General features: G+C 42.0%; 1 protein-coding gene across 1 annotated transcript in view; it reads right to left on the reverse strand.

Annotated features, from left to right (window-relative positions):
- The window catches only part of map3k15 (mitogen-activated protein kinase kinase kinase 15), an 87839-nt gene that overhangs the window by 13069 nt on the left and 49496 nt on the right, over positions 1 to 25274 (reverse strand). Inside the window, exons 15-22 of the mRNA XM_078408742.1 lie at positions 25008 to 25135; positions 15249 to 15385; positions 12545 to 12650; positions 12258 to 12415; positions 11182 to 11365; positions 10435 to 10606; positions 7359 to 7533; positions 6124 to 6309 (exon numbers count right to left, since the gene is read on the reverse strand). Coding sequence (XP_078264868.1) covers positions 6124 to 6309; positions 7359 to 7533; positions 10435 to 10606; positions 11182 to 11365; positions 12258 to 12415; positions 12545 to 12650; positions 15249 to 15385; positions 25008 to 25135 — 1246 coding nt within the window. The remainder of the gene's footprint in view (positions 1 to 6123; positions 6310 to 7358; positions 7534 to 10434; positions 10607 to 11181; positions 11366 to 12257; positions 12416 to 12544; positions 12651 to 15248; positions 15386 to 25007; positions 25136 to 25274) is intronic.

The raw sequence follows: 25274 nt of genomic DNA on the forward strand, positions 1-25274 counted from the left end.
CTCTCCATCCTCCGAGACTAAACTGACCCACAATCTCTGTCTCTACGCTAGCCTCCTCCCATGTGGACACTCCCCATTACGTATCAAATCACACCCACAAGCATGCAAAAAGACAGAAACTAGAGATATTAAACATAGCCATAATACAATGACAGTAACTAAATTAAGCGTAAATGGCTCCTACAGTTATCATATCACAAGTATGGAAATATCTAGTTTGGAGGAAGACAATTTAATACAAATATCTGATGTATTTACACAAGAGACTATACCCGTCTCTCATCCAAATATACCTAAGCAAGAAGACTTGGAAAAAATGGCCTTACTTGAAGGATGTCAAGATACCTAAAATAAATTCTGATATCGACCTACTTATCGGAACGAATGCTTTGAAGGCATTAGAAACTAGAAAAGTTGTTACAAGTCAAGGAGATGGACCGTTTGCTGTGAGAACCATACTTGGATGGGTTATCTATGGCTCCTTGAGAAGGAACAACAAAGGCAGGAAAAGGAATAACTATACTGCTGCTGCCATCAATCGACTATCTATTGTATATCTAGAGGAGTTGTTGACCAAGCAATATAACCACGACTTCAATGAAAGAACCAGCAAGGAATTAGAAGAAATGTCCAGAGAAGAAGTAAAAAATTTGGAAATTATGAATCACTCAGTAAAGATGATAGAAGGACACTATTGCCTAGACTTACCTTTTAAACAAGAAAGTGTTAGTCTGCCGAATAACCATTGCATTGCAGAACACATTCAGAATCTGAAACGCAAGTTTGGCAAGAATACGAAATTTCATGATGAATATACATCTTTCCTCACAGAGATGATTGATAATGGTTATGCCAAAAAGGTGCTAGAAGACCAGCTGAATCGAAGTGATGGAGAGCTTTGATATATCCCACACCATGGGGTGTATCATTCAAAGAAAGGAACTTTAAGAGTGGTCTTCAACTGTGCTGTGGTTTTCAAGGGTAAATCATTTAACTGTCAATTGCTGCAGGGTCCAGACTTAACAAACTCACTCATCGGAGTTCTCATCAGATTCAGACAAGAGCTTTGATGGCGGATATCAAGGTAATGTTTCATCAGGTGAAGGTATCGGAAAAACATGTCGACTACTTGCGATTCCTATGGTGGCCGGATGGAGATGCATTACAAGATCTCGTTGAATACCGGATGAAGGTACATCTCTTTGGAGCAGTGTCATCGCCAAGTTGTGCAAACTTTGCATTGAGGAAAACCGCTGAGGACAATAAAGCTAATTTTTCTGAAGAAGTGACAAACACAGTAAAGAGCAATTTCTATGTGGACGATTGTTTAAAATCCATGTCTACGGAACAAGACGCAATTCAAATGGTAAAACATTTGACTTCCCTCTGCAACAAGGGAGGATTCATGCTATCGAAATGGATTAGCAAGAGCCGTGCTGTATTGGAAACCGTTCCACTAGATAACAGAGCCAAGGAGACCCGGGAGTTGGATTTGGACAAAGACAATCTGCCCATGGAGAGAGCACTGGGATTGCACTGGTGCGTCGAAACAGATGTGTTCAAGTTCAGAATCTCGATTCAGGATCGACCATGTACAAGACGGGGCATCCTGTCTGTGATTGGTTCTGTTTACGACCCTTTGGGATTTCTTGCACCATTTACACTACCAGCCAAGTTAATTTTGCAGGATCTCTGTAAGAAGAAACTTGGATGGGATGAGTGTATAACACAAATCTTCTCTCAGCGATGGACAGAGTTGTTCGAAGATCTCGGAGTTCAAAGTGGACCGGTGTATGAAGCCTACAAACTTTGGTCGAATCAAATTTGCACCGCTGCATCACTTTTCTGACGCAAGTGAAAGTGGTTACGGTACTGCTTCATATCTGAGACTGGAAAATGATAACAATGAAGTACATGCTGCATTCTTAATGGGAAAGGCCAGAGTGGCACCATTGAAGCAAATGACGATTCCTAGAATGGAGCTTGCAGCTGCAGTCTTAGCTGTCAGAATTGACATATTGCTGCAAAAAGAACTGCAGCTTAAGCTGGAGGAAGCTACCTTCTGGACTGATAGCATGACAGTGCTTAAGTACATCAACAATGAAAACAAACGCTTCCTAACATTTATCGCAAACAGGATTTCTTTTATAAGGGATGCTACTAATGTATCACAGTGGAAGTATATTAATTCCAAGGAAAATCCTGCAGATGAAGCCTCTGGAGATGGATCAATGGGCCAGAGTTTCTCTGTAAACCAGACCGAGAATGGCCAAAGTTTAACCTGGAAACTGAGATCTCTGCTAATGATCCGGAGATCAAGCAAGACATCTTAGTGAACGCCATTATTAAGGACCCATTGGATTCAACAAACTATTTAATTACCCATTTCTCATCATGGAATACGTTGAAGACTGTGGTGGCTTGGTTTCCTAAATTAAAAACAATGCTTTTGCAGTGAACTCGTAAGAGAAAGGAAACTCGGGCTGCTACGAGTAGCTTTAAAACAGATCCTGGCAAGCTGAAAGAAAAGGTTGACAGAGAGATGCAAGTTTTTAAGGTATCATAACGGGGACAGTGTTTATGTCCGGATGATCTTTTTAAGGTGGAAAATGCAGTTATCTCTTTCTGTCAAAGACAAGAATATAAGGAAGAGCTATCAGCATTACATGCTGGTGAACATGGTGTTAAAAGAAGTAGTCATTTATACAGGCTTGACCTGATACTGGATAAAGGACCTGAGAGTAGGTGGTCGCCTAAATAAACTAGCGATGCCTGAAGAAGCTAAGCATCCTATTATTCTCTCGAAGGACTTTCATATTTCAACATTGCTGTTACGACATATTCATGAACATGGAGGAAGAAATCACATGTTGTCGAATCTGTAAAACGATACTGGAAATCTTGTCAGACATTAAAGGTTTTGTGTGTACTGTACGACTTCGGACTAAGGACAACATCTTGGTAAGACCGATAACCAAGATATGTCTGCTTCTAGAAGGTGAAGGAGAAGAGCGAAGAATCGCTAAAGAAGTTTGAATGCCAATATATAATGCATATTACTTTTGTTTTTGATCAATATTAAGCTTTTATAGCTCCTTTTGGCATCAATTGGTAATTGGTTCGATATATATGCAGAACAATTAGGGGCCGGTGTGTAGGAGCCATTTACGCCTAATTTAGTTACTGTCATTGTATTATGGCTATGTTTAATATTTCTAGTTTCTGTCTTTTTTGCATGCTTGTGGGTGAGATTTGATACGTAATGGGGAGTGTCTACATGGGAGGAGGCTAGCGTAGAGACAGAGATTGTGGGTCAGTTTAGTCTCGGAGGATGGAGAGAATACAGTGTTTTACCACGCTCACGTCTGCCACACTCACGACTGCCACACTCGCGCCAGCTACACTCACAAGGACCACACGGTAACGACTACATGATTTTTACTGTATTGTTTGAAGAAGAAACAGTTGATAAGACCAAAAAGTTATGAATTACTCGTTTGATTTCTGCTACTTTAATAAAGACCAATTAGTCAAGAAACAGCGTTTGGAAGATTAGTTTTTGTTATCTCAGAGTGCGGTGTGTGCGTAAGCTATACCTCCATTCCATCCCCAGGCAGTAATGGCTATCAAAGTTGGACTTTGAGAAGGTATAGAAACTACCATTACAATAACTATCGTAGCATTTCTGACCATACATGGTGTTCAAGAGAAGCTTAACCTTTTCTCCTGTAATGTCCAGCCTTCTCATCAAGCTTTCTGTGCATAAGGTAGCTGAACTTCCACTGTCCAAAAATGCATATGTTTGCAACACTGTATTCCACTTGCTACTCCTTACCTGTACTGGTAAGTTGGAGAAAATACAGGTTTCTACCCCAGCCCCAATATGCGCATTTAACTGAGGTGAGGCAACAACATCACTTGTAGCTGGCTTCTCCTTATATTCCATTTACTCCGGCTTCTTGTCCGTATTCCTCTGTTCAATGTGAAACAATTCAGGATGATCTTGTTTGCATATATTACGTTATCCGATTCCTGCAGTCTTTAACCATGTGTCCTTTCTTCAGACATCCATAACAGATTCCTTTCTCCTTCAAGAAGTCAATCTTATCTTTATATTCCTTTTTCTTGAATTTTCGACACCATCTTGTAGTGTGACCAACTTCATTACATGAAAAACAAAACCCTTGTGGTTTAACGGTAGATACATCCTTTTTTATTCCGTCCTTCATTTCTACGGGTATTACGGCAGCAGCAAAACTGCTTTCCTTAGGTCCTGATCTTCCCTTGGTTTTAGTAAAGGTAGAGTCTTTGACAGTTGCTGGTTTAGGATCTTGAATATTCCCATGGCGTAGGTTTGACATTAACCGTACTCTTTTCATGAAATTCACCAGGTCAGGAAGCATGGCCTCTCTATCGTCAACCTCCTGTATCAGGCCTGCTTTATCTCTCCACTTTTCTCTAAGCCTATAGGGCAGTTTTAGAATGATAGCCTTCATATTACTACCAACATTCATTTCTTCCATGTGGATGCTATTTCTCATTGAATTATAACAACCCCCAAGAAATATCGCAAACTCATGCAAAGCCTTCACATTTCCACCTTGATAACTGACCAAGCAAAGGCCTTTATCATGTATGCCTTAGCAATCTGTTTGTTACCAAAATGCTCTTCAAGCAACTCTCTTGCCATTTGATAGCCCTCATCCGCAGGCAAATGTCGACAACTCTTAACAAGCTGCTAAGAATATCCGTTTGTGTATTGCTCCAGAAATCGTAAGCTATCTCTGTGACTTGTAGTTTTCATTTCAACTCCATCTTCAAACGCTACTATGAAAGGTTCATATTGTAAAGGATCACCATCATATTTAGGAATTTCCATTGGGGGTAAGGTGGAAGAAAGATTTTGTTGAACCATGAGCTCGCTGAGTCTCGTTTGATTCCTTACCAATTAATAGAATTAATTTTGAAATCCCTGGCTTAGTGCAGATCGATCCGGATAAATTTTGTCACGAAACTGTCTAGTCCATTCAGAGAAGTTTTTTACTCTATGGCTCCATTCAGAGAAAAGTTTTTTACTCTAATGTAAAGGCAGTTTCTATACCTTATCAAAGTCCAACTTCGATAGCCATTACTGCTCGGGGATGGAATGGAGGTATAGCTTACTCACACACCACACTCTGAGATATCAAAAATGAATCTTCCAAATGCTGTTTCTTGATTAATTGGTCTTTATTAATGTAGCGCAAATCAGACGAGTAATTCATAACTTTTCGTTCTTATCAACTGTTTCTTCTTCAAACAATACAGTAAAAATCGTGTAGTCATTACTGTGTGGTCCTTGTGAGTGTAGCTGGCCCGAGTGTGGCAGTCGTGAGTGTGGCAGTCGTGAGTGTGGCAGTCGTGAGTGTGGCAGTCGTGAGTGTGGCAGATGTCAGTGTGGTAAAAAACGGTATTATCTCCATCCTCCGAGACTAAACTGACCCACAATCTCTGTCGCTACACTAGCCTCCTCCCTTACGGACACTCCCCATTACGTATCAAATCACACCCACAAGCATGCAAAAAAGACCGAAACTAGAAATATTAAACATAGCCATAATACAATGACAGTAGCTAAATTAAGCGTAAATGGCTCCCACACCGTCCTCCTTCAATTCCATTTGATGAGCACTGGTTCAGCTCAAAAGACATTCCCGAAGGTCATTGCATGTCACACGTTTCCAGTTGTTTCTGATTAGGCCAAACTAAATAGAGTCAGAGTGGTACAGCATGGAAACTGGCCCTTCGGCACAACTTGCTCACAATGGCCAACATGTCCCCGCTACACTAGTCCCACCTGCCGGCGTTCGGTCCATATGCCTCCAAACCTGTCCCATGTACCCATTTAACTGTTTCTTAAATGTTGGGAGAGTCCCTGCCTCAACTACCCCCTCTGGCTGCTTGTTCCGTACACCCACTAACCTTTGTGTGAAAAAGTCCCCCCTCAAATTCCTATTAAATAGTTTCCCCTTCACCGTGAACCTATGCCCTCTGGTCCTCGATTCACCTACACTGGGCAAGAGACTCTGTGCATCTACCGATGTATTCCTCTCTTGCTGTTTGCATTATTGTCACAGAACTTACTGCATCCTGAAACCCAAACAAAACCAACTGAAACTGGTTTATGGAGATGCTGTCAAAATCCAAGTCCAATTTGAGTTTGGAGATGGTGTTGGCCATCACTCTCCGCTCGGGGATGCGAATGAAATCCCGCAGGATGCCGATTATCTGCTTCAGGTGGTCAACCGATAGCTTTAGCTCTTCGTGCCCCTGCAATGTAAAACAAGCAAAGTGTTAAATATATGCGGGGAAACTGGTGGGAGTGACTGGTAAATTTAAAACTGAAGGGAAAATAAAATTGAGTGAAGAAAACAGTAAACAACAAACAGGGCACCTGACAGGTCATTATCTTAGCAGTAATGCAATCATGCCATATTGTTTTAATTGAATTGAATTTAACCCACGTAATTTAATTTAATTTAACCCACGTGTTTGCGGTCAGTGAAGTTCATTCACCAGAAACTACTGCACATGGTCCACTGCAAAAAGCTATTGCTCAATAGTATTTTACACAGGATGAATGTTGCTGAAAGTATTTGCTACTGATTTAGTTTTGGGTGTTTTGGTGGCAGGAACATTCTTGGGAGAGAGCAAACGAAGTGTCGACCATGTTGCTCTTAATATGAAAATACTCATTGCTGACATTCCACAGCAGGATAGAAAAGTGCTTCAATTTTCAACAGTTTCATTGCTCATTATATCATAATTCACATTAAAAAATGGAGTCTGGTCACTTGATTTAACTGGCCAACATGAGGGGTAACTGTCAGGGCTTACTGTCAAAATATTCTAAACAGTATTAACAAAAATAGGTCATTCAAACCTATTTTTCTCATATTACCTTACAGCACGGGAGCCCATGCTAGCTCCCAGAGAATGATCAGCCATGACCACATTGAATGGCCTACTCCTGCACCTGTTGTCTATTGTATCCAGTCAACCCCTTTCCCTCACCCTTTCCCTCACCCATTTCTCTCTCACATATCCGTCAGCTCCACTCCAATTGTCCGACCACTGCCCACTTGACGGGCAATTTACTGTCACCAACTAATTCACTGACCAGGACGTCTTTGGAACATGGGAATGACCAGGACCACCCAAGATTAACTGACATGGATCCAGGGAGATCAGGCAAAATCCAGCCTTGGGCTGGATCACATGTGGAACCACTTGAGCTAGGAGGCAGAACCAGCACTTGTGGCGACGTTGTGCCATGATATTCTCAGTATGCTATATATATATATATATTTCTAGCTTACCTGCTGCAGGCTTTCTAGCAAGTTGGAAACAACCCGATCCTGGTCCGCATTCAAAATTTTGTAGAGAATGGATCTGCGTTTGCTGTCTTTCTTTAGCAGGAAGAGGCTTGTGTCTATCTCGTCAGAGGAAACGGGACTGCTCCGATCTTCCGTGGAAGAAGTCTCATCAGGCAGACTGTATCATTGAACATTTTGGTTAGTAAGCAACTTCGAGGAACCAGATATTTTAGGAACAGAATGCCATTTATCCGACAAATGAGGTCGTGATCAATGCCGAATCTCAAATAAATGTAGGTTATGCCAACATTTAAGTTGATGAACAACACATACATGATGTAAGATGTTCATCATAGTAAAAACAATCATTGCGAGGTATCAGACAAAAAAAAGTGACACAAAAAAAAGCTAGAGATGATACCTATAGGCTAACCAATCAACGTCAAAGTTTAGGTGGGCGCTAACAAGAGAGAAGAGATCTTAGAAGTGAATTCAAGACCCATTGGCCATTGACAGATAAGTATCTGTGCAGAGAGCAGCAGGGCAGAGCTGGCAAGTGCACGGTCTGATACTGGGTGGTCAAAAGAAAATGCAGGCATTCTCATCAGGGTTAGGAAAGCACAACCAACACACTGGTGTGCCAGAAACAGTGAGTATAAGAAATAGAAATGTGGTACAACCATCTACTCTAATGTTGGGGTTGGTGTAACAATGACAGTAACAGGCAAAACGTAGCATTAAGTAATCGCTCATAAGGTCATAAGTGATGGGATCAGAATTACGCCATTCGGCCCATCAAGTCTACTCCGCCATTCAATCATGGCTAATCTATCTCTCCCTCCTAACCCCATTCTTCCGCCTTCTCCCCATAACCCCTGACACCCATACTAATAGAGCAAAAATGTTGGGGTCTTGAAGAATAATAGGTAATAGCTCTATTGTGATTTTGGTTGGCATTATTTCTATGCTTTCAGTTATAGCGTATAATGGCCACACTATTACACGAGGTTTGGCCTGGATTATTGGCATGAGATTAATATTCAATTTGTTTTGCTACTACCACATGAGAAAAGCCGTTTTGCAGATGTAATTCCTCAAGGGAGAGCTGGATCAATAAAACATCAATTTAAATCACTGCTGAAACCAGGCAAGTCTATGCAACAGACAAATGGGATTGACTGATTGAAGTAATCAGGCACCTTGTTAATCAACATTGATTTGAAGTGAAAGGTCTTCACAACTGTCTATTTTAATGCAAAATTGGATTCCATATTTTCTTGGAAATGAAACCATCTTCTACTTATAGCTCAACCTTTACTACTCTGTTAGGTTCTTAAAATAAATGCAATTGGCAAGTGGAAACTTTTGGCTTTCTAAGTGTATCTCATGCACAACATAAAAATTTGATTTATGAAGGGAATGAATCGAATCAAAGGCATAAATTATATAGACTCAGCTGTGCAGTTACACGCCTTCCGATTCCAAATGTGCAAACTCCACACAAAACTTCTCACACTCAAATTGCATCCCACATCACGCCCAAAAGCATCAAACCGTTAAAAGGCATACATACATACGTTGTGGGACCATGATCCATGTTTTTGCTGTGGGTAGTGAATGGGCAAAATGGCAGCTTGCCCAAGAGGAATTTAAATACTCTTGGCCTGTTGCCATGTGTGACGGGCAGGCAGTACATAGAACTCTATTTCCAGGTACACCACTCTATCTCCAGGTCCCTGAGGTCGGCCGATTTGGGGCTACTCACTATCCCGCGGTCTAGGCTTAAGCTCAGGGGTGACCGTGCTTTTGCGGTTGCAGCTCCGAGACTGTGGAACAGCATCCCTCTCCCCATCAGAACTGCCCCCTCCATCGACTCCTTTAAGTTCAGGCTCAAAACCTATTTCTACTCCCTAGCGTTTGAGGCCCTCTGAGGGGGCGCTGTAAACTGTTTATGTATGTGCTGTTATGTTTGGGTGCCATTGTATGTTCATTCTTAGTACCTGAACTGATGTACAGCACTTTGGTCAACGTGGGTTGTTTTTAAATGTGCTATACAAATAAAATTGACTTGACTGTTCAGTACTTTGTTACTTTGTCAGCACCAGACACATGGCGATACCTGTGTACTGCCGAGGTTGTATGCAAAACAAAGTATTTCACTGTACCTAGGTGCCCTAGCTACCTGTGACGATAAAGTGTCATTCATTCAACTGCTTTGACAATCAAGGTTCTTTATCCGATCACAAGAAAACTTGTTGATAATAGGCACGTGACCACTGTCAACTCATTCACGAAAAGTGTACCATCCTCTAGAGTGAGAGCAGGCTGCAGATAGAAACCTAACAAGGAATGGAACTGTTATTCTTTGATGCAGTCCTGAATACTTCAGTAAAGAAGACACCCGAGGAGCTCCTTTTGAACTCAAGAATGACTTGCATTCCTGGGAAAACCTGGACAGGCACAGAAGCTTCACCCATTGGATATAGTTTCCATTCTAACACATGCCTAATGATTTTATACATTCAGCCTTGAATCTATGCAGAGCTCATTGTACTTTTTACATTGTCTCTTCCGCTTCTGTATTCTTCTGGTTGAGAAATCAAACCCAAGAATTGTTTTTTTTAAAAGGGAGCAGTTTTCAAAATAATTCAACTTATTTTAAATCTCTTTTCTGGCTCCTTCGCTATCTATTTGGAAAGATTAATAATTGTTAATGTCTTGAATCAGGAGCAGGTTTTGTGAAAACGTTATTGTATTATTGTATATTTATATGTTGTGTTGAAGTTCCTGTAAAGTAGCAGCAAGAATCTCATTGCTTCATTCTAGTGCATTGTAACAAATAGACTCTTCAACTGGACAAAATAGGTGCTGTGCCCCTTCTACTTCTGAAGAAATGTCAAAAGCAATTAACTATTCTGCATCTGCTTCCTTGTTGCTGGGCATACAATGAAGTACTGTGGCATTTACACCACCAATCTGCCCCCTGGCAGAATGTTTCAGTCTGTCACCACGGTGACATTTCTCCAGAACATCTGAGCAAAGGCAAAAAATGGCAAGTAAAATTTGTCTTGCTTCTAACCTCAGTAAAGGAGACCCCAGAGCCCTGGTCAGATGGTCCGAATTTGGTCTCCCGTTTTTCTCGAAGAACACATCGTGCTTGGTGTCGAAGTCCGGTGACATTGACCCGTGGTCACTGCCACTGCTACCCCGGTTTTCATCTAAGATGGGAAGAGAGATGTTTCGACTGTACTCTACACCGCAAAGGAGAAGAGAAACATGTGATCTCCATGGTGACCATTGCCCTTCAGGACAGTTTGCTTCATAGTTCACCTTAGTGGGTGCAGGCATTAAATTCCTTTTTCCCAGCACTCAGCTCGCTACACTGGACCAGGCTTAATTTTCAGACCATTAATATTAACTGTAATAATCGAAAGCAACAAAGCCCATACCCAATACTGGAGTCTAGTTCCATTTAACAGAGTGTATATGAAGGAACTGCAGATGCTGGTTTAAACTGAAGATGGGCACAAAATGCTGGCGTAACTCAGGGGGACAAGCAGCATCTCTGGAGAGAAGGAATGGGTGACGTTTCGGGTCAAGATCCTTTTTCAGTCTGAAGAAGGGTCTCGACCCAAAACGCCACCCTTTCCTATCTTCCATTTAACAGATGCTCTGCTCTCAATGTCAGGGGACCATTTCCATCCTTGCAATTTTCTATTGGTTTCTGTCCATCCTCTCCCGAATGCGGATCCCCTTATTTAACTATATCATCACGGTTACTCCCTTCTCTAAATGGTTTGGACCTCTGATGATTTGCAAGGCTCACCCGTTAGCTTGAAGGCAATTTTATTCTTCTTGCACCTGTGGGTCTTCCTGAGGAAGGGGTCCTTCAGCAGCTCGGCGGCTGTAGCTCGCTTCAAAGGATCAGGCTCAAAGCAGTGCAGAGCGAAGGACTTCGCATCTGCTGGCATCGATTCTGGGATCTCAGGATGGATCTTAAACATCCCAACCTGTTGAAGAAACCCATCTTAACTAACTGGAGCACCCAGCGTGCAGCGTAGGTTTACTACGTTAATTCCCGGAATGGCGGGACTGTCATATGTTGAAAGACTGGAGCGACTAGGTTTGTATACACTGGAATTTAGAAGGATGAGAGGGGATCTTATCGAAACGTATAAAATTATTAAGGGGTTGGACACGTTAGAGGCAGGAAACATGTTCCCAATGTTGGGGGAGTCCAGAACCAGAGGCCACAGTTTAAGTATAAGGGGTAGACCATTTAGAACAGAGATGAGGAAAAACTTTTTTAGTCAGAGAGTTGTGAATCTGTGGAATTCTCTGCCTCAGAGGGCAGTGGAGGCCAATTCTCTGAATACATTCAAGAGAGAGCTAGATAGAGCTCTTAAGGATAGCGGAGTCAGGGGGTATGGGGAGAAGGCAGGAACGGGGTACTGATTGAGAATGATCAGCCATGATCACATTGAATGGCGGTGCTGGCTCGAAGGGCCGAATGGCCTTCTCCTGCACCTATTTTCTATTGTCTATAAAACCCAGGTGGTCACAGGGTGAATGCACAAACTCCACACAGACAGTGCCCGGAGTCAGGATCGAACCCAGGTCTTGGCGTTGAAAGGCAGCAGCTCTACCACTGCGCCACCCTGCTGCATCACTGCACGTTTTCTGCGCATTTTAAACCTATTTAGTTCAGCGAAAGATTTATTATCCTTCTGTGTGACATTTATAAAAGGAAATGAAGTAAAAGCATGAATAGAAATAATATTAAATGATCTGGAATATCTGACAGTCCAGCACCAAATTCCCGAGGGTGCCAGATTATCACAGTTTGACTTTTACAATGACGGCATACTTTGTAATGGCAAAGAGACACAAGAGCAATCTTACCTTGAACATAGCAACTTCAGGCTCCCCTAATTCGTAGAAGGGAGGTTTGCCAGTTGCCATTTCAATGATAGTACAACCCAGAGACCAAATATCAGCTGGGGCAGCATAACCACGGGGACCCTTGTCCAGAATCTCAGGAGCCATGTACTGTAATGTGCCTAGGTAGTTTGTTAGACAAAAAAACACATGTAAAAAAAAGTTCCATGATGATCATTGAAGGGCCAAAGTGCCTGTTTCTGCGCTGTATCTCTGAACTAAACTAAAACTAAACCAAATGTGGCACTTACCTGCAAATGTTTCGGCACAAGGGTTCACTCCTGCCAATCGCTTCGACGTTCCAAAATCTGAAATCTTCACCACACCACTATATGTGTTCACAAGGACATTGTCTCCCTGTAAGGACAAAGATCTTCATAGCTTCCAAAAGAATTGGGAAGGAAATTAGACTAGGTAGTCAGTAATACTAACGTTAGGGAAGTGACTCTTCTAGCACAATTCTGCATAAACCAAACGGTCGACAATATTTACTATTGATATTGATACTACTGAGAGTACAGTCCTGTGGAGAACGGAGCAGGCTTTAGCAATTTCTTTGGCTACAATTGATCTCTACATTCTATCAATGTAAAGTCTTTTCGCTGACTGGATAGCTTGCACCAAAAAGCTTTTCACTGTACCTCAGTGAAAGTAATAAACTAATCTTGATAGACACAAAAAGCTGGAGTAACTCAGTGGGACACACAGCATCTCTGGAGAAAGGGAATAGATGACGTTTCAGGTCGAGACCCCTCTTCAGCATCACCTATTCCATTTCTCCTGAGATGCTGTGTGACCCACTGAGTTACTCCAGCTTTTTGTGTCCATCTTTGGTTTAGATCAGCATCTGCAGTTCCTTCCCAAAACAACTAAACTTGATGGTTGATCTGGCATTTTGTTTGTCTTTCTCTATTTCCTTTGCATCCTTATTTAAAGATCCATCTGAGCCCTTAAGCTTTAAATTATCCCACAGTATGTTCTGCTGTTCAAAGCAGAGGATTCTGGAGCTCTAGCAAAATCTTTTGCTAATTAACCATTGTGCCAATCAATACATGTCAAATGCTGTCACAACTTTTATAAATATGTAATTAAACAGATACAGAGATAGACATTATACAGAGTATCATTGTCTACTTAACAGCTGATATGATGCATTGGTAATATGATGATGAAAATAATACTGTACATTATCAGGTGCCTCTAAAATACACCGATCAGCCAAAACATTATGACCACTGACAGGCAAAGTCAATAACATTGATTATCTTGTTACAATGGCACTTGTCAAGGGGTGGGATATATTAGGTAGCAAGTGAACAGTCAGTTCTTGAAATTGATGTGTTCGATGCAGGAGAAATGGGCAGGAGTAAAGACCTGAGTGACTTTGACAAGGGCCAAATTGTTATGGCCAGACGACTGGGTCAGAGCATCTCTGAAACGGCAAGTCTTGTGGGGTGCTCCCTGTCAGCAGTGGTGAGTACCTACCGCCAGTGGTCGGAGGAGGGACACCATCGCCATCACCTCCAATACCTGCAGAACAGTGGCAGCCCATACTCTCGTAAAAAAGTCATATCTGCCTTCACCTTGGCAAGGTACTGCAATGCCTTAACACATCGCACAGTGTTGACATTGGCTTTCAATTGCTGATCTCCGACACTCCTGCAGCCACTTTAAAGACTTTAACTGCATCTGCAGACAGCCCATAGAGGGACCCACTCTGCAGCTTTCTGCAGCGAATTTAATTCCATTCTCGGTGGCAGAACTTAAAGCTTAAAAGAAGAATCTGAACCCAAAAACTGAATGGAAACCTCCCTGCAGCCTTTAAGCCAATGCAGAATAGACTATCGACACCAGCAACAGAGTAAGGATAAACATCTCGATTCAGGCCACCCAAGTAATCGGCATGTCTTGGTCTATTTATATCTTATAGACAATAGACTATAGACAATAGACTATAGACAATAGGTGCAGGAATAGGCCATTCGGCCCTTCGAGCCAGCACCACCATTCAATGTGATCATGGCTGATCATTCTCAATCAGTACCCCGTTCCTGCCTTCTCCCCATACCCCCTGACTCCGCTATCCTTAAGAGCTCTATCTAGCTCTCTCTTAAATGCATTCGGAGAATTGGCCTCCACTGCCTTCCGTGGCAGTGAATTCCACAGATTTACAACTCTCTGACTGAAAAAGTTTTTCCTCATCTCCGTTCTAAATGGCCTACCCCTTATTCTTAAACTGTGGCCCCTGGTTCTGGACTCCCCTAACATTGGGAACATGTTTCCTGCCTCTAACGTGTCTAACCCCTTAATAATTTTATATGTTTCAATATGATCCCCTCTCATCCTTCTAAATTCCAGTGTATACAAGCCTAGCCGCTCCAGTCTTTCAACATATGACAGTCCCGCCATTCCGGGAATTAACCTAGTAAACCTAGGCTGCACGTCCTCAATAGCAAGAATATCCTTTCTCAAATTTGGAGACCAAAACTGCACACAGTACTCCAGGTGTGGTCTCACTAGGGCCCTATACAACTGCAGAAGGACCTCTTTGCTCCTATACTCAACTCCTCTTGTTATGAAGGCCAACATTCCATTGGCTTTCTTCACTGCCTGCTGTACCTGCATGCTTCCTTTCAGTGACTGATGCACTAGGACACCCAGATCTCGTTGTACGTCCCCTTTTCCTAACTTGACACCATTCAGATAATAATCTGCCTTCTTATTCTTACCACCAAAGTGGATAACCTCACACTTATCCACATTAATCTGCATCTGCCATGCATCCGCCCATTCACACAACCTGTTCAAGTCACCCTGCAACCTCATAGCATCTTCCTCAAAATTCAAGTGTAGATTATAAAATCATCAGTGACCCATCTTTTCTCCTCTTAATGTCTTTTACTTAAGTATTACATCTGATTTGAACTCAGAATTAGGCCAATTCAAACCTGTCACCTTTATGTCTCGGTGCACAATCTGGTTCTCATGAAGATAGCATAGGCCCTCCAGTATCTGTCTGGTGTAAAACACAATGGTAGACACATTATCTTTCAAAGGACCCCATTTTGATTTGATGAGTGCAGAAAGGCTCCCTGCAAAGAACAAAAACATATGTCATAAACAATGTTAACTTATGCACTTCAATGCAGCTCTTTAATTCCAATACACAAATCAAGACTGCATCCAGAGCTATTTTTTCCTGAAATGAGCAATTCATTTATCCAGAAAACCACCAGTGGCTTCTGAAATCTGTCTGGCCTTGGCCATCAGATCAGTAATCAAGATTGTTCACACTATTCCTAACAGTCATCAACGTGTATCCTTATCCTTGAAGCAATGTTATATTTTGTGTATTTTTCAATTCATTGTACCTTTATACAGGAGTTGTGCTGGAACTGCAACTGACTGTTGCTCCAACAGAGGGTTGATGTAAGCTCATTGGGGTGATTTGCCCCCTTCTTTGCTGTAATGTGGCCGGATGGCCACAACGCATAGATCAACTTGCACTTTACCCTGTCTAAAAACTGTTACAATTGTTTCGTTTCGTTGGGTTGCTGTTAATTACTTAAATTATTGCATCGTATGGGAGGCGCATTCCCAATCTCGTTGTACCCCTGGGTACAATGACAATAAAGATATATTGTATTGTATTATATTATTGTATTAACAAAAAGTTTCATATTCAGCATATTGCCAATACAAGTTCCGCCAGACTAGTTGTAATTATATCCAGGATGGAATATTGCAGGACGGGCAATAAATATTTTTGGACTATTTCCATTTGTTCAGCCATCCATCTCGGACTCATCCTGCTCAAGTGAAAGACTGTTCCCTAAACCCTCTCCCTGACCTGCAGTGTTTCAAGCTCCACCTATTCTTACTTCTACTGAGGTTTCTTTTTCATTCCATTGTTCTCTGGGTCAGTTTAAAGACAGTCCTCCAATCCAATCCAATGCAAAGTTGAGTGAATAAATTGTGATTTCCCCCACCAGAGCTGAGTGTGCAGCTCCTGCTGTATTGTTCTATGTCTCCTGTTGATTCATTAATACCCATTCTCCCGTTATGTCTCCTAAGCACAAGCTAAAACCTCTTTATGTCCCGCTGTTAAATAATGTGCAGCTTTGGGATTAAACAGGCTAACCCTCAGTTTCTAGCACTTGTGTGCACAGGACTCCATTTGAAAATGTGCATATGTCCCAAAACTTGAAAGTAGTAATAGACTTCAAATGGATGATAGCACAATGATGGAATGGTAGTCAGAGCCATACAGCCCAGGAACAGGCCCTTTGGCCCACCTTGCACTTGCCGACCATGTTGGTATACTTTGCTGGTCCTATTTGCCTCTATTTGGCCCCTAGCCTTCTCAACCCTTCCTATTGATATATCTGCTCAAATGCCTTTTAAGAGTCACAATTTTATCTGCTCCTAAAGCTTCCGCTGACAACACATAATAATAATAATAATAATATTCATTTATTCATATATTCATTCATATATTCATTCCAAATACAGTCTACTCTCAGAGTAAAAACATTGCCTCTGAGATCCCTCTTAAATCTCTCTCCTCTCATCTTAAGCCTTTAATTTTAGAATCCTCTACCCTGAGAAAAAGACTGAGTGTTTGTTCACTTTATCTATGTCCCTCATGATCTTGTACACCTCAATAATGTCCCAACCTTGGCCTCTCGTGCTCCAAAGAAAATAAATCCCATCGTATCCAAACGCTCCCTACAACTCAAGCCCGCAAGCCCAGGTAACATCCTGCTGAATCTCTTTTGCACCCTTTCCAAACCAAAGGTGTTCTTCCTATAGCTGGGTGACCAGAACAAAACAAGGCTGCTGCAATTTAACAGAGACAAGTGCAGTGCAATATATTTTGGTAGAAAGAATAAGTAAAGGCAACATAATATGTAGGATACAATTGTGAAAGGTGCACAGACGATTGAAGGCCGCAGAACAGATTGAAGGAGATTTTCAAAAATCATGTAAGATCACAGACTTTATAAATACAGCACATTGAGCAGATATATAAATAGAATAAAAGTGTTGAGCCTTTGTAAAGGACTAGTTTGGTTACTAGAAGAATCTTGTGCTTGTTCATCAGCTTCCAATTCTGATAAAAGCCATTGATCTTAAACATTAACTCTATTTTTCCCTACCTATAGATGCTGCCTGATATGCTGAAAGTTTCCAGCATTTTCTGTATTTAGAAAATTCATCTCAGGTGACTGCATATAGAAAGGTAAAGGCCCTGGAGATAAATTTGGTGGAATGGAACGAGGGAGGAGGGATGATTTGACAAATGTGTTTAAAATTATGAAGGATCTGGACTGAGTGAAATGGAAAATCTTCCTTAATACAGCGAATGCGGGAAATGAACGGGTTCCATTTTACAAATGCCAAGAAATCGATTTTGTCCAAACACAAAATATCACTCGATACGGTAACCAGATCTCCACAGTATTTAAATTAATGGTATTAAAAGCACATTAGCCTCCGAGGAAAGAACAATTACTCAAAGTGGAGAGAAGAAACTGTCCTACGTAGGAATCAATGCATGTACATGTCCGACTTTTGAATTTAGTATTGTAGAAGCTCGTGAGTTCATACGCGTGTGCAGAATTCAGGCGTTCATAACCCAGGAACGGACTCCGTGAACTTTAGAGGCAATGGAATAAATGATTGGAGTTCAAAATAGAGCAGGATTATGGGGAATGATTTACAGCTGGGAATTACTGGACTGCTCCAGTAGGGAGATGACAGACTCGATAAGCCAAATAGCCTCTTTCCTTGCTGTCATGGTTCTGTTCCAGTTCATTAAAAAATCAGGGCCCCTTTTCCAGCATGCTAACATAATCTCTATCAGCACCAGATATAATTACATCCAGTTCAGAATATTGCAGAAAGGGAATGGTTAAAAGTAATTCCATTTCCAAATAATTTAAACCTAATTGTATTCGATGGCTAGAATTTTTGTGAAGCTCATCTTAAAACATGAATTTAACAGTTATGTGGTGCTGGGCAATTGTAGCAACTTTATACATTTTAATTTAACTTTTCAGTGAAATACTCATGGAAAAAAAACCACATAACTTAATTTGCCATCTGTGCTAACAGAGCTCTAAGCCAGCATCAGTTCTTTCCAACACATAGTAAGAAAGCCTGGCCTTTTTAACGGGCAACACCATTGTCTCTACTTTGTCTTGGCTAAATGGGTACAGTGCTAAGAAATTGGATCACATAACACTGTTTCTTGTTCAGCACTAGATGTTTAAATGTAGATTTAATCTGGAGTAAATTGCACTTGCGATCATTTCCAAAATGGCTTTGAATGGCATAGGAAATTCAGCCAGATATTTGCTGTTGAGGATTACCCTTGTGACCCAAAGCTGGTAGAAGGCGACAATGAGATGAGAAACTGCAGCAAACTTGTTAATGCCAGGAACAGCCCGCTTGTCACAACCTGTTCTCTAGCCTTTCCACATGCAGTGCAGAAACAACTGTACAGAATACAACAGCCTGTAACAAGACTGACTTGCTGCACCGAAGGTAGACACACAATGCTGGAATAACTCAGTGGGTCAGGCAGCATCTCTGGAGGAAAGAAATACGTGACGTTTCGGGTCGAGACCTTTCATCAGACTGGTCCCAACCCGAAACGTCACCTATTCCTTTTCTCCAGAGATGCTGCCTGACCCTCTGAGTTACTCTAGCATTTTGTGCCTACCTTCGGAGTAAACCAACATCTGCAGTTCCTTCTTACACACTAATCAGTTGCACTTTCCTCATAAATCCCAATTCCAATATTTCTGATTAGAAACAGCCTATGATTTGTATGTGCTACTGTACATAGTTAGATATATTATGAAATTTACAGAGAGCCATATATATTTGTTAAAAATGTATTTTAGAACAAGGTGAGATTTTGCACCTAGTTCCAGCAACCTTTGATGCCTTTCTCCCCAGTGCCATCCCACTGTCAGAGTATTGAGCTGCTGTTCTGGTCAGATCATCAACAGTATGAGCAGAGATTAGTTTTGGGCTTAATATCCAAGGAAGGATGTGTTAGCATTGGAGAGAGTCAAGAGGAGGTTGACAAGAATGGTCCCAGGGTTGGGTTAACGTATGATAGGCGTTTGATGGTCCTGGGCCTGTACTCGCTTGAGTTTAGAGGAATGAGGGGGGGGGGGGGGGGGGGGGGGGGGGGATGTCATAGAAACCTACTGAATAATGAAAGGCCCAGATAACTTGAATGTGAAGAGTCTAGGACCAAAGGACTTGGCTTCAGAATGGAGATGAGGAGGAACGTCCTTAGTCAGAGTGTTGAATCTGTGGAATTCAATGCCACAGACAGCTGTGGAGGTGAAGTCATTGGGTATTTTTAAAGCGGAGATTAATAGGTTCTTGATTATTAAGGGCATCAAAGGTTATGGGGAGAAGGCAGGAGAATGGATGGAGGGTGAAATATAGATCAGCCATGATCGAATGGCAGAGCGTACTTGATGGGCCGAATGGTTCCATTCTGTTCCTTTGTCTCGATCTTATCATCAACGGGGCTGGCAGTATCTGCACCACTGATGCAGGAGCTAAGGCTGCGGCCACACAGCTCCAGCAACCTTGAGTGCCATTTGTATGGGATTAACACATTTTCCCTGTGACCATGCAGGGTGCTCCAATTTCCTTACACATCCCAAAGATATTCCGGTAGGTTAACAGTTTATTACAACTTACCTCTTGGTGTAGAGGGTAGGAATAGTCAGGCCAACCAGGGGGAGGGTAGATGGATATGTGAGAGAGAATAGATTTTAGGGTATTAAGTGGAGCGATGGGACTAGTGGGACGGCTGAGAAGTGGCAGGCTCTTTCTGTGCCATAAGAAAATAATAGATGAATATATAGAGAAAGGCAGAGATTGTGTTCAGATCAAAGACCATTTATCACAGTGGCCAGTTCTAACAAATAATATTCCAGCTAAAATACTAACTCTTTCTCTTCCCCACAAATGCACTTGAGAGGGCAGGGATTCAAAGCTGGTGAGCATGACTTCATTGGGGGAGATCCAATATGACTTACTTAATTGGTTTTTTTTTGAAGAGGTAGAAAAATGTATTGGAGGCCAATGCATTTATGTAGTCATCCTATCACATCCCACAACTGAATCATCCCACCACCACCAAAGAATAGTGCTGAACTACTATCTACCTCTTTAGCGACCCTTGGACTATCCTTGATCAGACTTTGTTGGCTTTACCTTGCACTAAACATTATTCCCTCATCATGTATCTATACACTGTAAATGGCTCAATTGTGATCATGCATTGTCTTTCTGTTCGGTATATGTGACAATAAACTAAACTAAACTAGTCTAGTCTGCATGGACCTCAGTAAGTTCTTTGACAAAGTCCTCAATGGGGGATTGGTCCAAAGGTTAAAGCCTCTGAGATCCAGTGAAAGATGGCAAATTGGATCTAAAATAAGCTTGATAGTGGAAGATTGATGATGAAGGATTGTTTTTGTGATTCAGAAGAATTGGCGCTCGTACCGTTTCTTATATACATTAAAGATTGATATGAATGTGAGAGCTATGATAATTAAATTTGCAGACGACTCAAAAATAGGTTGTGTTTATGTTGGTGAGGAGGATCATTGAGAGCACATGATGATATTAATCTGTTGATAAAATGGGAAGAGCAATGGCTGATGTAATTTAATCCTGATAACTGTGTGGTGATGGACTTTGTGGGAACCAAAAAAAAGGTAGGATTTATACCAAGAGTGTTAGGACCCAAAGGAGTACTGAGGAACAGAAGGATCTTGGTGTAAAATTCCAAGAATCCTTTAAGGGGAAGTAGATAAAGTGATGAAGAAGGCATGTGGTATACTTACCTTCATCAGCCAAGGTACAGAAAATAAGAGCAAGCAAGTGGTACACCTCGATAAAACATTGCACTGCACTACATACAGGTCACCACACTATAAGGATGTGACTGCTTTGCAGAGGGTGCAGAGGAGATTCATCAGGATGTAGCCTGGAATGGAGCATTTCAGTTATGAGGAGAAACAGGATAGACTAGGTTTGTTTTCCTCGATAATAAATCTTTCAGGGCCCTTCCATCCACTGGCATGATTATGATACTAATGGAGGTTGAGAGGGCTATGCCGAGAGACTGTACTGCAGTTTCAAACCCTTGCTGCCTTAAATAGACCAGTGAGGATGAAGAGTTTTAGTGCCCACAATCAGAGATGCGTCTCCTCTTTATCTACTTCTAGCATGTCCTACGGCTTTCCTGCCTTAAGTGAGAATAGAAAATGCTGGCAACACTCAGCAGATCAGGCAACATCCGTGGAAAGAGAAACAGATTTGATGTTTAAGATCAAAGACTCTTTCTTGCCTTCTGCTCTGTGGAGGAATTTACAGCATCCTCTTCGGTGAAGATCTATTGGATCTGCCATCGTACAGAAATATCCTAGCACGATGACGATGTGTGTTACTATTGTTAGATATCAAAGCCATTCAGCTGCCATTGACATTTGGCCTGCTGCTTCCAAATAATAATGACAGTCTTCCAAGGAATTCAGATGGGATTACGTATACATCCAGTTACATAACATAATGCTCAATGTTTGGGAAAGAGACCTTGTGTTGTTGGCACTCTTCCATCTAATTCCTCGGTGGAACCGTCATGGAACCTCTGTCAAGCTCAATGAAAGCAGTCAGTGTATCTATGCCTTTGGTATCAGTTACCGACAGATCGACAATGAGGATCTTGCCGTGACTACCACCACAAACCCTGCTCCTGAATTTAAAAGACAGGGTGTGGAAGTCCAGCAACCTATTATAATAATGGAAGTTACACGTTGATAGTCACGTAGAAACATGGAAGTGTGGATGCCGGTTTACAAAAAAAAGTACAAAGTGCTGGAGTAACTCATGCGGGTCAAACAACATCTCTGGAGAGCATCGATAGGTGACTTCTCGGGTCGGGATTCGGGCACATCTCCAAAGATCGCTGAGTAACGCCAGCACTTTATGTCTGTTTTTTACATTGACAGTCATGTCGAGGGTAACAACTCATCTCAGCACTTGATGCCCCTCATGTGCCTGTGGCAATAAGCTTGTGACTGAAGCAACATTATAAGTATGAACAGAATCCATAATAGATTATATCTCTCCTGCTGATATTCAGAGTGTGAATTGTGAACAAACCGTTGACTTTGGACTTCCCCCGCAGCAGGTATTTTTGTGTTGGTCCTCAAATTGAGCATGGATAGAAGGAACTTGATTTCAGCCCCAGTTAAAGTGGAAAATAGATGACTGGGAGTAGTGGCAGGTTATCTAGCATAAGCCAAGAAGGTCCTGACTATGAAAACTTTGATAAGGCGGCGCATGAATATTACTACCTTGGGCTTGGGTGGGTTGGGCTGGGCTGGCTCAGAGCTTAAATGCTCTAAAGTGAGCTAACCCACTTTAGGAACCATTTTCCCTGCCTATTGTGGGCAGACATATTCATTATCTAGGACAGCGGCAGCGCAGTGGCACAACGGTGGAGTTGCAGCCTGACAGCACCAGTGGTCCGGGTTCGATCCTGACTACGGGTGCTGAGTGTATGGAGTTTGTACATTCTCCCCGTGACCGCGTGGGTTTTCTCTAGTTTTCTCCCACACTGTAAAGATGTACAGGTCTGTACATTAATTGGCTCAGCTAAATTGCAAAAATTGTCCCAGGGGTGTAGGATAGTGCTAGTATACAGAGATTGCTGATCAGCATGGGCTTGTGGATTGTCAGGTCACTGCATAGTACTGATGGCTCTGGAGTCACACAAACCCCAGAAAATGGCCCTTGAAGGACATTAATAAAATCTTTAATTAAATCATTAATACAATCACCGATTCTAGATTTATTTAATTACTTGCATTTAAGTTCCTTATCTGCGACACAAACTCATGTTTCCAGATAACTGGTCCAGGACCCAAGTCCAGAACTGGTTTATTTTTGTCACTTATTTCAAGGTCATTGACCTGAAACATTAACTCTGTTTTGCCTTTCACTGATTTTGCCTGACCTGCTGAGTGTTTCTAGCGAAGATAGACACAAAATGCTGGAGTATCTCAGCAGGACAGGCAGCATCTCTGGAGAGAAGGAATGGGTGACGCTTTGGATCGAGACCTTTCTTCAGACTCATTCCTCAGTCTGAAGAACGGTCTCGACCCAAAACGTCACCCATTCCTTCTCTCCAGAGAAGCCGCCCGACCCACCGAGTCACTCCAGCTCTCTGTGTCCATCTTCAGTTTAAATCAGCACCTGCAGTTCCTTCCTACACAGAGTGGAATGAGAATTCAGTAAACACGAGGTGAAGATAGACACAAAATGCTGGAGTAACTTAGTGGGACAGGCAACATCTCTGGAGATGCAAATGTTTCTAGCATTTTGTTTCAGATTTTAGGCACTTTTGCAGGGATTTTTTGTTGATTTTCATGCCGTCATATCTTTCTAGTTATTTGATTATTATTCGGCCGAGGTTAATCTTAAATGGCTGATGGAGCACCACGTCAATCAGCATATCATTTAGATAGCAGGTAAGCAAGCAATTGTAACTACCGCATGATCATGCGTGATAATTAGCCTGATGAATCACCATCCAACCTTCCCAACGTCCTCTGGATGGCCACTCTTGAAAAGCCTGGAACACACTTCCATTTTAGCAGAGGAGAAATGTTGCCATTCGTTTCTTTGATAAAGTCCAATTTAAATTTTACAATTAGTAGCCTGCCTCCTTGGAGGGGTTTGGAGCACATGGCCATATAAACTGTAGTTTAAGCCGTTTTCTGGTCCCACTTCCATTTCTGGCAAAGTCAATCACCGTCCTGCATCTCAACCCTCATCCACCTGAAGGATATTCTTGCTATTGAGGGCGTGTAGCCTAGGTTCATTAGGTTAATTCCCAGAATGGCGGGACTGTCATATGTTGAAAGACTGGAGCGACTAGGCTTGTATACACTGGAATTTAGAAGGATGAGAGGGGATCTTATCGAAACATATAAAAATTTTAAGCGGTTGGACACGTTAGAGGCAGGAAACATGTTCCCAATGTTGGGGGAGTCCAGAACCAGGGGCCACAGTTTAAGAATAAGGGGTAGGCCATTTAGAACGGAGATGAGGAAAAACTTTTTCAGTCAGAGAGTTGTGAATCTGTGGAATTCTCTGCCTCAGAGGGCAGTGGAGGCCAATTCTCTGAATGCATTCAAGAGAGAGCTAGATAGAGCTCTTAAGGATAGCAGAGGGGGTATGGGGAGAAGGCAGGAACGGGGTACTGATTGAGAATGATCAGCCATGATCACATTGAATGGTGGTGCTGGCTCGAAGGGCCGAATGGCCTACTCCTGCACCTATTGTCGATTGTCTATTGACTGTCAACAATTGCCCCCATTGTTCAACATTGAATGCTGCAGTTGATCGGTTAAACCGCCTCACTTTTGTATTCCAGCCCCTTGAGATTAAGTTCGTCCTTTAGTGCCTGTAGACTAGCTCTTGGGGAGATTTGTTCCTTGGATATCCAAGTCCCTCAACTCAGAGCCTTTCTCCATTTGCGCCTATTGGATATAAACCAGATGAGCTTGGCCTTAGTGAAGCTTAATTTAGAGTTTCTATTGGCAGTAGAGTGCTGGGAATAGTACTCACTAAGCTTGCGTACAAGTTACGATTCAATGTGCCCACCTCCTGGTACTTGCTCCATAAAGATCTTGATGTAGCCATTTTCCGAAATGGAACCAAGGTACTGGACAATATTCCGATGCTTCAGGTGTTTGTGTAAAGCTATCTCTTCATGGAGAGGTTGAGAGTATCTAGGAATAAAAATCCAAGAGAACCACTGAAGACAACATTGCTGCAAGTGTTACTCTTTCATTAACATCTACAGTTTTTAAGGGGAATGACATTTTCAAGATGAGGGTTCAGTGCAGAGATATCCTTTCCATTTAACTT

Source organism: Rhinoraja longicauda, chromosome 12 (assembly GCF_053455715.1).
Source record: "Rhinoraja longicauda isolate Sanriku21f chromosome 12, sRhiLon1.1, whole genome shotgun sequence".
In the NCBI taxonomy this organism is placed as follows: Eukaryota; Metazoa; Chordata; class Chondrichthyes; order Rajiformes; family Arhynchobatidae; genus Rhinoraja; species Rhinoraja longicauda.